At 41.7% G+C, this 14,184-nt stretch overlaps 1 protein-coding gene across 2 annotated transcripts in view; it reads right to left on the bottom strand.

The window, feature by feature from the left end:
- Positions 1–270: 270 nt before the first annotated feature.
- nectin3a (nectin cell adhesion molecule 3a) overlaps positions 271–14,184 on the bottom strand; it is a 33,382-nt gene continuing 19,468 nt past the window's right edge. The window contains exons 2-6 of one of the 2 annotated variants that reach the window (XM_086262007.1): positions 11,007–11,357; positions 7,137–7,436; positions 5,066–5,183; positions 3,646–3,797; positions 271–1,385 (exon numbers count right to left, since the gene is read on the bottom strand). In XM_086262007.1, coding sequence (XP_086118133.1) covers positions 730–1,385; positions 3,646–3,797; positions 5,066–5,183; positions 7,137–7,436; positions 11,007–11,357 — 1,577 coding nt within the window. In that variant the 3' untranslated portion in view covers positions 271–729. The remainder of the gene's footprint in view (positions 1,386–3,645; positions 3,798–5,065; positions 5,184–7,136; positions 7,437–11,006; positions 11,358–14,184) is intronic. The other variant, XM_086262008.1, reaches the window with a different exon arrangement.

The following is a 14,184-nucleotide window of genomic DNA, read 5'->3' as shown; positions in this document are numbered from 1 at the left end:
ACAAAGTTCCAGGAGATGCTGTGAAATGACAAAAGCCACAGAAGAGCTGTGCACGGGGGCAGCGTCTATGTAAAGTCAGCTTTCTTTCCTTTGGTACAATGCCTGTGTAATTCTCCCTTTTAAACACGACTTTCCCTTTCACTTACAAACATACTTTGGAAAACAAAAAACCCAAAACAAAACCATGCAATATAATTTGCTAGAAATACTGATCGCGGTCATGATAAACAGCTCGCCTGTACGAAAAGGCTGTAAGCAATCATGAGATCATTTTTTTTAATGCCACAGAATTTAATGGGAGCAGAGCTCAGTCAGTCAGGGCAATAAATACTTCACTGACAAGGCTTTGAACACCTGACATGTGACCTGCGACAAAGACAGGTAGCAAACACGAGAACGAAAAACCTCATTCACATCAGATGAAACGTCACTGTACGCTGAAGCCTCTTAAACCTACACAGATAATATCACCGAGGCGCTCCAGCATATTTGCAGCTCCTTGAAATGCCACAAAAGTGAAACGCAATCCATGTCCATGTCCTTAAGGTTTAAGTGGTTAAAATCAAGGCAGAGCAGTATTGTTCAAAGAGCTCATTGTGAGACTGAGCTGAGAAATGTTCTTTTATCCTTTAACTGAAATGACACAGCTTTTAATGATATTTAAATCTGTCATTTGTCAAATTATTCTCAGTCAGCTGTCCATTTCTCCCCCTCCATTTGCTTGTTTCTTCAAACATACCACTCCCTGCGTGAAATCACAGATCCGTCCATGTGGGACACGTAGTCGCTGTCTGTACCATTGTCATAGCAGTCCTCCGGGAGATAGGGGGAGCCGTTGTTGACTATGGGGCTGTGCACAGGAGGCCCGCAGGGGTGCATGTTTTGGCTGTTGTAGTGATCTGGGTAGTAGTTTCCCTCCTTGAAACCCCTGTTGGCATCTCCCCTGTCGACCCAGTCGTCCCTGTCTTTGCGCTCAGGTGTGTAGTCGGGGTAAATGATATCCCCACCCAATTTGGGTTTCAGATCCTGGCTACCTTTGCTCGTTTTGTCCCCGTAGACCTCTTGCAGCTCGTGCGGCTGCAGCACGTCCAGCTGAGATTCCTTCTGCATGTCGGAGGGTCCCAAATACTGTTTGGTGTAGTAGTCCCCTCTGAAGGTTCGACGTTGGTGCATATAGCAAGCCCCGCCAAGGATCAGCAAGAGGATCAGGAAGAGAACTCCTCCCACTGCCCCACCAACTATAGTACCCAGGCTGCTGTCGTGTAAGGACGCCAAGGTGGGGGAGGTGAACGGGGATCTCCGCCGGTCCACAGCAGTGCCGGTTCCAGGGGTGTCGTGGAGGACAGAGGCAGTGGTGCTGGCGGCTGCGGTGGTGGGGGGAGGATCTGCAGAGCAAATGTGATGAAATGATTTAAACCAGAGAGGAAAGACAGCAGATGGAGAGACAAATCATAAAACTGAAAGGAAGAAAGACTACACTTTATGTTCTGTAACAAAGCAAGTGCGAATGGTTTTTAGATCAATTTATACCAACACTGCACAGACACATGCCTCTCTTGAGAGAGAGAGAAAGCTGTGCTGTAGAGCAAAACGGGGGGAAATAAGCAGGGCAGAAAGAGGTTAAGTGTTAAATGTCAATGTGTGCGTGAACATGACAGTGAGACGGAGAGGGATCGGAGCACGTGCACTCCTACGCATCAGAGAAAGTGTGATTAGCTCTCCCCTCTTTTTTCCCCTCTAAACTCTGCTGTGGGGAAGTCATGTGAGAAGCTGAAACACTGATCGATGTGCGGTTCCTGCATCTGATTTGCTCTTTGCTACAGCTGCAGAGGAAAGGGCTGCCTGGAGCTCAAGGTCAGGATAAGTGCTTCCATGATGACCTCCAGCTTCTGAAACGAAGAGCAGTCTGACACTCCTTGTCGATCAGTGCGCAGGCAGATCAAAGGCCCGACTACAAAGCAATATGACTCGCACTAATAAAAGGTCTGCATCACCAGGAGGTTCTTAAGTACTAGTTATCAAAATCTGAATCCCCATAGAGCTATAATGATTTCCATGATTTGGTAACTGAGTAAGAATCTAATTACCTACAATTACACACAGTGTGTGAGCCTGAAGGATCAGGAGTAAAGCAAAAGCAGGAGAGAGGAAAAGGAAGACAGATCAAGGTTGGAGAACCGATATACTGGCAATCACTTCCTTCATCAGTCACCATCAATCCCACCCTGCAGCGGCACATTTTAACCCCACGCAGATTACAAGCGTCTGCAACTATGTAGCTGATCATTTGAGAGACGAGCGGCCAAAAACCACAAGGCTGCGTACGCAACTGGGAATGTGAAACAGCTACACCAAACAGCTCCGGGGAGGGTGAGGGTGTGGGGAGGAAATATCACTGAGCTCAACCCAACTATCTCTACAGGACAGAGAGGCAAGGGGCCGCATGTCCAAGTTGTAATATCTGACAAGAGAAGCAAGATAATTGCTCAGGACAGGATGTCAGCTGTGCTTTTGTTTGGAGCGGGACTCCAAACCAGGACTGTACGCAGATGGAGCTTGACAGACTTTTTTGGGACATCTCCAGCTCACTCCTTTCGACAATGGGAAACCAAAAAGACTGCGTGTGTTAGAGGAATACGTGGCCAAAAGCAGCAGTAGCTTTGTTTGGAATAGGATTAAAAGAAGGAGAGGAGAAATGAAAATAAAATGATGTAGAGTTCTCAGGATCCGCACCCTGATGGCAGACGGGGGCAGTTCAGTGAGCTGCATGTTTTATGACAAGAATTGTATCAATGGATCTACAACATTCAACAAATCCAACTGCAGGGAAACCCCAGTATACAATTAAGAGGTTTTCTCTACTTGATAGTCTCATTTCTGAAGTGCTCAATTAAACTAATTCGATCATAATTTGTGCAACTGCAGCTGTAAAAAAAACAACAACTCCTCAATAACATATTTCATGGTGTACAAAAACAAACTTGTGTGTACTGCAAATCTGCAAGCACAATTCACTAGGTCCTGCTGTGAAACTTGACCTCAAACAAAACACAGAGAAAGGCTACATGAGTGCGTACTCTGCTGAGCAAGCAGGGGTAAACACCCGCTTCCTTATCTGAAACATCTAATGTTGCCAAAGCCACAACACTGGAAACGTTTGGTACTGATACTCTATCTGCACCCCGTGCTCCTCTGTTGCCAGGAATGTGTGGAAGCGGATCAGGGCAGGGGCATTTATACGTATATAAAGACCTAGCTCTGCTAAAAGTGTTGATATGGGCCCTGATTTAAAAAAGAATTTAATCCTACATGAGAAAAGCATGAAAAATGCAAAAAGGCAGTTATTCATTTTAGTTTCAGAGTGAGTAAGCTCTCAAGATTTCCTGAGATGACATCAGGATTTTCACTCTAATCTGATTGCAGGGGCTAAGCTGACCCCTCTTGGTTTTAATACAATGGCTGTTTTGATTTATTTTTAGGGACCTTCCTGGCAACTAATTTACTAGTTGTCTAAATTAGTCAAACAACTTTTCTTGTGAAAACCCTGGAGATGGTTAAACAACAAAACCAAAAAAAGAAAAAAAAAACAACAACAACAAGAGAGCTGTTAAATAGCTAGAGAGAGAGAAAAGGGAGAAAAAATACCTTGTACCCAAATGTTCACAACCTGACTGCTGGTACCGATGTCATTCGTCACTTCGCAGTGATAGACTCCAGAATCATTGCGCTCCAATGGCCGAGTGAAAGCAAGGCTATTGTTTGAGATCTCAACACCCTCAGGCATCAAGCCATCCAACCTGTACACAAATTAAACATGACAGACAGACATTTCAGCGTGCTGTACAACAGAGAAAAAAGCCTGCAGGACTGGAAAAAAAAACATCACTACTTCATATTTAAGATAAATCATTTTCGATGTACAACTGAAAAAGGCTATTCAAGACTTGCGATGACATCACTGCGCTGTTGGTCCAGTTTTCCTGGTGCAACTATTATAAGATCACATGATAATCTGAGCTGCCTGCTCTGCCATCAGTTGAGAGGAAAAAGCTTTCTGCATGAACACAAGGTCTGGCCCAAAAGAGGTTGGCTGTCTAGACTTTACTGAGGCTGTCAGCCCAAATGAGAGCATAGTCCTTGTTTTCAAAGCAAGATGATGACAAAGAGATGCCAATAGGCCAGCGCTGCTCTGATGCATGAACTGTTTGGAATCTTTTTATTTATAGCAGGGAGTCTTCCCGATGGGCGCAGCAGTGCATTCGACAGCTCCAGTGTCCAGGCTCGAAAGTTATGCTGGAGGTAATTTATAGACTGAGGCTTCTTCACTTCATTGCTTCACTGAGGTTTGTTTAAACCCATCTTAGATATATGCAAATGAACCAAACAACAGCTGATCAGTCCCGTCGTAATTGCTAATGAAGCGTCCCTTGAGCCCGGTATTGGACGAGCTACTGATCAACTAAGCTAACACACAAGTTTCAGGGTACTTCCGTGTGAGTGAGATTTTACTTGATGACCCATAGAGAGTATTTACCCCTGGCTTCTATTATTTACATTCTTCAGTAGTGCAGATCATGAATATAAACTCCCGACTGCTTTAAGACAACAAAAGATTTTTCTCGGGTTTATGAGTTGACAAGTGCGTCGCTTTTACAGCACTCAAACTCTACTCAGCGCTGCAAAGGTTACAACAGCTGAGTCTAAGCAGTACCTGGCCTTGAATTCCTTAAGTCCAAATTTAGATCTATAGCTGGTGGTGCTGTGCAAACAAGATAACTCAGATGAAATGATTAATGCATTCTGTTTTGCAATAATGCTCTTGGATTGCCTTCAGCACTTTCCTTTCCAAATTAATCCCCTGCCTGGGTACTGCAGATTTAGTTTATTCCACATTTAGTCAGTTTATCCATTTGAATTACAACTGAAAGAACTTGTAAGCTTTTCACAGTTTGCAAGTAACTGTGTTAATTATTGAGCTATTTGACTGACCAGTATAATAATGTGTGTGAGAGATATAATGCATTTTTTGTATTTCACATATCAGAGACTGTTGAGGCATACTGACCTGGTCCATGTGAACTGACGCGCAGCTGGGTTGGCCTTGGCTTCACAGTTTAATTTCACATTTGCTTGGCCAGCGTACCAATTTTTGCTAATTCCCATGATGGATACCGCTGGTGCAACTGTAAAACAAAATATAATAAAAAATCTTTAAAAATCACAATTTTACTGTACTTTTTTTAACCTCCTCCTGCAGTCGGGTTGGTCACACTGACCATCATTTATTCTCTTTTTTTCTTTTTCAAGTTAAAAGACTTGGACTTCACAATCAGTCATTGTGATCCCTGCAGCTTGATGACAAATGAGCTTTTCCGGAGGAAACAAAGCACGTATTATAAAGCACAGCAGCACATGACGACAAAGAAAAGGCTTTGCAGGACTGTAACAGGGCACAGGATCTGTTGGTGAAAGCGAGCCAAGCGAACAAACAAATGATCCTGGGTTGGTGGAAAGTTCGAAAATGACAGACTCAGACAGCAGATGAACTGCAGCTAATAATACACTCTACTGCGTCGCCACGACAAAGGGGAAAAAAAAAAAAAATCAAGGAAGACGGGAGGATGCCTAAATGAAGCCCAGCACATGCCACTGTAATAAAACATGGCAAACACTGTCTTAGATATCCAATTTTTCATTTTGATTTCTCTGGAGGATAAATGAGGAACTCATTATTTCGCACAAGAAGATGTCTTGGCCCACAATGTCCGCTGACCCTTTTCACACGGTTCAACGTTGAAATTGTGCTTCTTTTGCACTTAGAATCCCTTGCCTCTGCACTTGGTGTGATTTATTGAGCTGGGAAGCTCCTTTCTTCCCATATTAACCTTGATTTTTCTGCGTCTCCATCCGCTGCCCCCAGCAGCCCGAGTCTGCTACTTGAATTCCTGCTGAGGTCTGATCAATATTTCATAAAACACCTTCATTAGCCTGCACTCACACAGTCCAAACACAGAGTAACGTTACTGCTCGCCAAGGAAGTATGCATCAATGATTAGAACATTAAGACGACTCCTAAATTGCTCTTTTATAGGCGAGGAAGAAACATTTACTGAGCATGCTCATTGCAAATCAAGGCAGCAGCACGGGTTAATATTGATAAAATACACTGGTTGTTTTAGGGCTAAAAATATAGTGTTATAATAATGATGATTATTTTGTTCTATATTGTAAAAGCATTTCAGTGCAGTGGCTGCAGGATTATATTTGACACTTTTACCTCTACATACATTTTCAGCTGTGTTTGAGACTTTTGTTTTGTTTTAAAGACAGCTGATTTTTTAAAGTGATGATTAATAATTTTATTTATCTGTATTAGCAGCCTCAGTGTTGACATTAAAAACAAGGATGCAAAGATTTGATATGTGCATGCCAGATCAAAGTGGTAGATGTATCTCAGTATCAGCAACTAGTGTGAGAGATAACATAGCACGAAGGAAGCTATCAGCACTTTGGAGGGATTTCACACAGCTATACCAGCAGCTTTTCTTTATGTGTTGGGAGAATTTTTTTTTACTTAACTGAAATCTATGGTCATGTGAGTTGACACAACAGTGTTTTAGCGCCTCTTCCTCTTCCTTTAAACGTATTATGTTGAGTGATAGAGAAATTACACAAGGAGGACATTGGCTGAGTGTAATGCTTGTTCAGTAGATTTTATCGCTTTTATGGTAACATAATGTGTTGTACACAACTTTACTAATATTATTTCACTTCAGCTGACTCTTGGAAGCTCATGACATGTGTATGGTTTTGTGGCTGTAAATGACAGCAGCCTAAACATTCTCTCAGAGCTAAGACAAGACTATGATAATGTGCTTTAAATTTACCTTGAGCCTGTTTTTATCTGTTATTTTACTAATTAATACAGAATCAGTACATTTTATTAACTGCTACATTTTATTTAAACAAAGTTAGAAGACCAATGTTAATTTAAGCCTGCAAGGATGATTCCTTGGCTCTTCCTCAGCAGGAATACAGCCAATTAATTCAACACTGGTATTACAGCCACACTGTGTATCTGCAGTTAGCCAAAACTAAGGTATCTATATTGGAAGGTCTTATGTTTCATTACTTACACTGGACATTTAGCATGTAGGGTATACGAAACTCTGTCTGCAGGGCTGGGTGTCTCACCACACAGGTGAGTGTCTTCCCCTGGGCGGAGCTCCGTGGCTGCCACATGTAGCGCACATGTACGGTGGTGATGCCGTTTGCCTCATTCTGACTCTGCTTCTCAGATCGCCCGTACAGCTCCGTCTCCCAGAAAACCTCGGCTTCAGGAAGACCACGCTCTGCAATGCAGGTGGCCACCAGTGACTCATTGCCACCGTCCAGCAGAGCTGTGGGGCCTGCGGACACGTACACTTTTGGCTCCACTGTGTAAAGGGAGAGTGAAGAGAAGGAGGAGGGGGAAGAAATGACAGAACGGGGGAAAGATTACAAAATGAATATCGATCCCGTTGTGAACGAATATGAATAAATAATGCCCGGAGGCTTCAGTGTACTTAACTGCCAAAAGAGCACAGATTGACTTCTTCCATTTCACCTATATGCTTTAAAAATTAATGAACCACGCCATTCAATTATATGTACACATTTCTGTGGAGACTTCTTTATTGCTGTGTGTCAAAAATAAAGTATGTCTGAGTGAAGGTAATACAAAGCAGTAACCTCCATTAGTCCTGTTCTGTGAAAAGTGCATCAATACCTGAAGCAGGCATGGGACTTTGAAGAAAAACACTGTGCTGTGTTTATATTTGACTTTGTTGTACTGGAAGACGAGGAGCTGAGTTACCGTACTCTTCTCAGCACTTTAGAGGTGAAGTAATGATACACCAGCTTCCTGAGAACGACTCAATGTTTAAACGCAACAAGGATTTTCTCAACAGAGAAACAAAACAGATCCATGTGAAGGGGACATGACTAGAATTCAACTCTCTACCTGTTGTGTAAAGCAGTAAAAACTGTTTGTCTTATTCTAATCTATCACAAAATAAACATATCACAAACCATTGCCTTATTCTTTGTCCCGCAGTGCACAATCTGAACCGTCTCCCCCCTAGCTGCCTCTTTTAAATGAAGACTAACAGCTGTTCCACTTACTACAGTGGTGACAGTTTTAAAGGTGGTGCACGGGGGCAAGCGCTGCAAGGCGAGACCATCATCTTTAAGACACCTCAGACAGGCAGGAGTTCCAACAACAAATTCAAATAACTACCGGCACCGCCTTTTTCCAAAAATAACCTGGCGTCTCCTGTCCCGGGGTGGGGACGCTGCTCTTAGTCCTCTACCTCACATTATTCACTCCCTCCTCCCTGCCCCTCCTTGCAGGCCTCTGACTATAAACAGTAGCAGCTCTGTGTTCGGACGCGAGCTGGCTGAAGCATCAGAATACCTAAATCAGTCAGGGGTGTTAATTTGAAGTTGCTGTCAAAAAGGGAGGGGGACGCTTTGGATGAGTTGAAATCTGTTGGGGGAAAGGGTAACGATTTCCCTTCAGCAATCTGGCTGCTCTGGCCCTTTCCTGTCCACAAATGCAGACTAAACGCTGAGTGGAAAGCTCTATAAAGAAAAGGTTTAAAAGCATGGTCAATGGCCATGCACTTAAACACTGGAACATTTTTACGGTAAAATCTAGCATAAAAAAATAATAATTAGAAATATTAACTGTTTGAAGCAGTAGTTCGGGTATGGCAACAGACTGGAAAAAGCCATCTCTTTGCTGGGCTCTTTTCTCAAGAACAGAGTTGCAATTTGGGCCATATGAACAGTCAGAGGAGCTTAAACCTCTAAAGAGTTATCAGCAGGACCATTTATTAGTACACACTTACATCTTGCCAGTAATTTAGTGTGTTTTGTTTAAAAGACAGCCAATTATTTTTTCAGTAGTTTTCCTTTTGCCCTGCAAGTATCTGAAAACAATGGGTCATGTGTCAAAATTTCCTCCTTTGGTTCTTTCCGATTGTTTAATGTCGAGGACTTTTGGCTCACATAGCAAAGAACATTTCCTGTTGAACTGTTCCTTAAAAGCTTTGGCCCTTTTTATGAGTTGCTGTTGACACAAAGATAAAATGAAAGAACGTGAGAAAGCTAATACAATTATTGAGATTGTGCCTCACAGTACTGATACTATTCATAGCAAGTTTTGCATCACGATTGTGTGAGGTTTGAAATTAACCTGACGTCTCTTGCACCTGTTGATCATTATGAAGTTTGTCGTGACTTTGGTGCATTATTCATGGGCTTGAAAGTATCATTGATTTACTTTAGTCCACTTGAAAGGAACGAAAATGCAGTCATCTGTCTTCGCATAAACCTCAGAGTATAAACAGGAATCAAAACTGGGAATCTTAAGTTAACTTACAAACTGAAGCTGAAACTAAAACAACTTTGATTTACACTGGAAAACCAATATTATGTACACAATCGTATGCTGGATTAACCATGACGTTTTCTCCAGAAACCTTTGTTTTATTCAGAAATTCTTGTTTGCTGTGGTTGTTGTTCACATTGGACTTGTGACAGTGGGGCTGCATGATCAAAAGAGTGGCGGAGGAAACTGTAAAAGTCACCTCTAAACAAAGCAGAGATGAGGAAGGCACTCCTCTCTGAACCTGCTGACATTTGGTGTTGTAATCGTGATGTGCCTTCTCACAGAGAAATACCCTGTGAGATAATCTACATTCCACTTGACATGTATCATACTGCAAAGAATATACACCACACCCTAATTACATCTGAAATGTAAAGTAGGACTAAGGATGTGCTTTTGTGTTTGAGTGTGGATATATGCATCCATATAAGACCCACCCACCCCCCCAAAAAACAAAAACAAAATATGCAAGAAGGTGTTCAGAGAAGACAGAAAGCTGTAACTGAACCCTGTGAGGTTCTAGACACCGTGGCTGTCACAGCAGCACTTAATGTACCGCTCATTAGACATCAGAGTCTCCTTCAGTCTCTGGAGGATGATGAGAACCTGCTGCTGCCTACACTGCAATCTCCTCCTCTCAGCAACGGCACCAATTTAGGGCTTGAAACATACGCTGACCACAGGGAAAGTTCAGTGTTTCTGCTCCTCTGGAAAGTGAGGCTACAGTGAGAAACTTCTATGTAAAGGAACGTATGCTGCTTTCAATGTATGCTTTGTGTTTGGATAAAATAAGAACATACTAATGGGAAAACCCATTAAAATATAATACGGCTTTGTTTTGTTTATTTTATTTGGAAGCTCAGAAGGGATCCACAGGTAGTTTTCATTTTTAGTTTAGTGACCTGGCAAATAACCTTGCTTTGATTATCACTTAAGGACATAATGGACAAATGGTTAAAGGAGAGAAAACTATCAACAATCGTCACAGCCTTGAGGGAAAGAGGTGCAGACTGTAGTTGTAATCCAGCTTAGCAAAACGCAACTAAATGTCATGAGAGTCACCCTGTGTCACACCCTACAATTAAACTGTTGTTGCAAGCAACTAAGTTGCATTGAGCTGGGACACTCTGAACTTGCTGCATTATATTTATGTGCTTGCTGAAGGAGAAGGTTTCCGTTTTGTGTCTTGCATGTAGGGCCTAAGTGACTTTACAGAGGATGCCATGGAAACTCTGTGAAACATTTGGATATAATGTTGTGAATATAAAAACAGTTACATTGGCTTTTCTTTTAAAGTAACAGTGGGGGAGGGAGATAGGTGGGACCACACCAAAGCAGCCTTTATGCAGCTTCAGATTCCTGCAGGGATTTAAATGTACATGGCATGTGTCCAGGCTGTAATTTAAACGTTAGGTTGCTTCAGGGAGCCGCTGTTTCCTCCAGGGCAGACACTGAGTGCTCACCTAGGCTTTGCTAAATCACAACAAACAATGACCTTCATTAAAAAGTGAGATTTAAGGACAATATGAAGAACCACTCAGTGAGTAAGTGAAGTGAGGAAGCAGTACTTTACCTAAAACATTAACATGGGTGGATGCTTGTGTATTGCCCAAAGGAAATGTAGCCACTTTGCAGGTGTAGGACCCGATATCCGTGAAGTCAACTCCTTCAAGGGTAATGGTGGCATCTCGTATTGAAGGGGAAACAAATGAGATACGTTTTTCATATTGTGAAGAATATGAGGTTCCAAACTCGGGATTAAATACCGCCAGGGTAATAGTGCCTGAAGGAAGACGACGCTCCCAGGAGCTCTGCGTGAAGCTGAGGCTGGGACCCACTTCTATTCGGCAGCCCAGTGTGATGTTCTTTCCCAGCACTGCATTCACTTTTTCAGGAACAACTACCTGGTTACTGCTCACACCTGCTGAGAGAAAAAACAGAGTTGGGATTCAGAAATACAAAAGACAGAGTTTCAGCTTATAATTAAAATGGGAAAAATGAATTTCTCATGACAATGTCACTTCATTGGATTAAGAGATTTTTTTTTAATTCTCTGGTGTGTAGCAGTGGAAGAAAATTGTCTGGGAAGTCACATAGATTCAATTTGCGTCTCCTCATCCAGTTTTTCAGTTGTAACAACACTGATATAGATGTACTATCACCACCAGACGATATTAAATTTGAAAAACAGTAGCTGAGATGAGCTAATTCAGGAAGATTTTTTTCTGGAGGATTGTGTCAACTCTCGGAAACAGAACATCAGCATATACTCACAAGGCATGTGGTATCTAACTGCACTACAACACATTTTTTCCCCCACTTATGTGAGATGTTGGACCAATTTTCTAATGTTAGCAGTGTGCACCAAACATAATGGAGCAATATATCAGAACATTCTGAGTAGTTTTCCCAAGGTTACACTAACAGCCATTTGTTTCATTCATGTTTCTTCCTGTGGTTGAAAAGCAGAACAAATATCTTCTGGGTTCTGGGTTGCTCTTAACAAGCAACACACTCTCACCACAGGACACTCAGCCTGTCCCTTTTGCTAATTATCAGAGTACCTTTTAAACAAGCAAGAAAACAATTTACTGGAAGGAGATGAAACAAAGCAAGCCAGAGGATGGCTTCATTGCCTATTTTTATGAGGCCCTTAATTTGAATTAAGGCCCACCACAGTTTTTTTTTTAAATGCAACCCGTAAACTTGGCTTTGAACATTAATGACCATCTGAATACTGTAGACAGAAAAACGAATACAGTACCACAGCAAAAAGTTACAGTTTGGTGAAATGAATGGTTGTGTCTTCACATTTGTATCATATCTGTATGTGTCAAAAGATTTATCTTGAAAAAAAGATAGATTTGACAACCTTTTAACACATATGAGGACCAATATCTATTAAAAGAGGCGTATGCTAGGATTAGCCTAGTTGTACATCACAAACCAACCATAAGTGTGTGACCACTGCCTTATGCTGATGACACCATTGTGTTTCTTACAAAATAATAAACACAAACTTTACAACAAAAAACTAACAATATACTATTTATAAGCTACATAAAAATAACCTAAACAAATAAGTTTTACAGAAGGAGCTTTCTCTGCATTTGTCTGTAATTGGTGTTACTAATAGTATGTAGTTACTGCATCTGCAAGAGTGATAGAGTTCACCAGGCTCTAGTTAACGGTAATTTCAGAAATTGGTGGGCACGAGGCTCGTTGTGTGTCACAATGAGCCTCGTGCCCACCAACATTTTCTGTCATTTTCTGTAAACACGCCTTAATCAGAAAATGACATAATCAGCACTACTTAACACTCAGCTAAGTTTCATTTGCAGCTCAGCAGGCAAATGATAGGAGTCAAAAGTTTGGCACATTGTATACAAGCGTTTTACTGATGGGTGCCCCACACATTGTGCATTGTGCATGGATGGATAATGATAATACAATGGGTGCATGCAAGAATACTATGCTGCCCCAAAGAAGAACATCAGCCTATGGAGTACAGAGTACATGTGCCAACCCTACTGTGTACAGAACTAAGAACCAAAACAAAGAAATCCTCTTTCTCCTTTTTGAATTGATCAAACCATGACACCAACAATCAGAACTGGATATTTTTATTGCCAAAGATTCTCATCCCTATCACTTTACAGATCACTGCTGACAGGCATGCGGCTGTGTTTAAACAAAACAAACAAAAACATCTAGTTTGGTGGGAATGAATGCTGTATCTTGGAAAGGTAACCTGAAATAAGTCTTAAATTGCAGGTTTCTGGCTAGTGCTCTAAATGGAAAAAAATCCTTCCTGTTTTTTTTTTTTTTCTAGAACAATCTCACCAATGAGTGATTGATTGACGCACGTTTACTCATTTTTCAGAGTCGTACAAAGACTTACAGCCCTGCTTCAGGTTGAAAAGCAGAATACATCCACCTTAAACTTTGTGAAAAAGTTGCATACATCAAACATAAAAAGGTGATTTTATTCAAAATAATCAAACAGTATTTCTTGGGTTTCTTGACATGCTTGCAGAGTAAGTTATATTTGGGAGCCATAAAGTTCCACTTTGTCCGTTGTCTCGGATGTGTATGGAGTAAAGCTTATAAAAGTGGTCCACTGGCTGGTATTTTGAGTTGCTGGCATGAATGTGAGCGGTAAGCCACAGCAATGCTATCTTGGTTTCTGAGGAATACAGCCAATGAGGCTGAGGCTCCCCGTGCTCCATTACGTCCCCTGTAATTTCAGTGACTACACACATACACACACGGACAAACAGACACTGAGTTTCTCTCTTCCAAAATAAGAAATAAGTGTGTGAACATGTGTGCGAGTCGGGCATATACTTTGAATGGCTGCTCAGTCTTAAATGTATGTTGCATTGTGTTGTGAAGGTTCATGCTGTACTGTCACATTTGGGCTTTCCTGAGTTTTTTTCTTCTTCCTCACACACATTTTCAAACCTTTCTGTGTGTGCAGACTGACCCAATACAGCTCTGCACTGCATCTAAACTTTTAACCTGAATTGTTTAGTCCAGGTGGCCTTATTTGCCATCTGCCTGAAAATGACATTTGGAAAAGTCACTCTGGGTCATTACTTCATTTCCCCACAAAAAAATTTCCCCTATAATGTGCTTTGCAGTGCATTTGTTGCCCTGTGTTTGCATTATTTCTATAGGAGTCCTCTGGATGCACTGGTGTGGGGGAGAATCAGGGTCAGAGCCACATTCTCCACTCCACAGTCATCTGA

The sequence above is a fragment of the Aulonocara sp. 'chitande type north' Nkhata Bay genome, linkage group LG14 (assembly GCF_057382095.1).
Source record: "Aulonocara sp. 'chitande type north' Nkhata Bay isolate Kocher_YH1m ecotype deep benthic linkage group LG14, A_spYH_male_GT1.1, whole genome shotgun sequence".
Lineage (NCBI taxonomy): Eukaryota > Metazoa > Chordata > Actinopteri > Cichliformes > Cichlidae > Aulonocara > Aulonocara sp. 'chitande type north' Nkhata Bay.
Note: the sequence above shows the minus strand (reverse complement) of the source record. Positions and strands in the feature narration are given on the sequence as shown.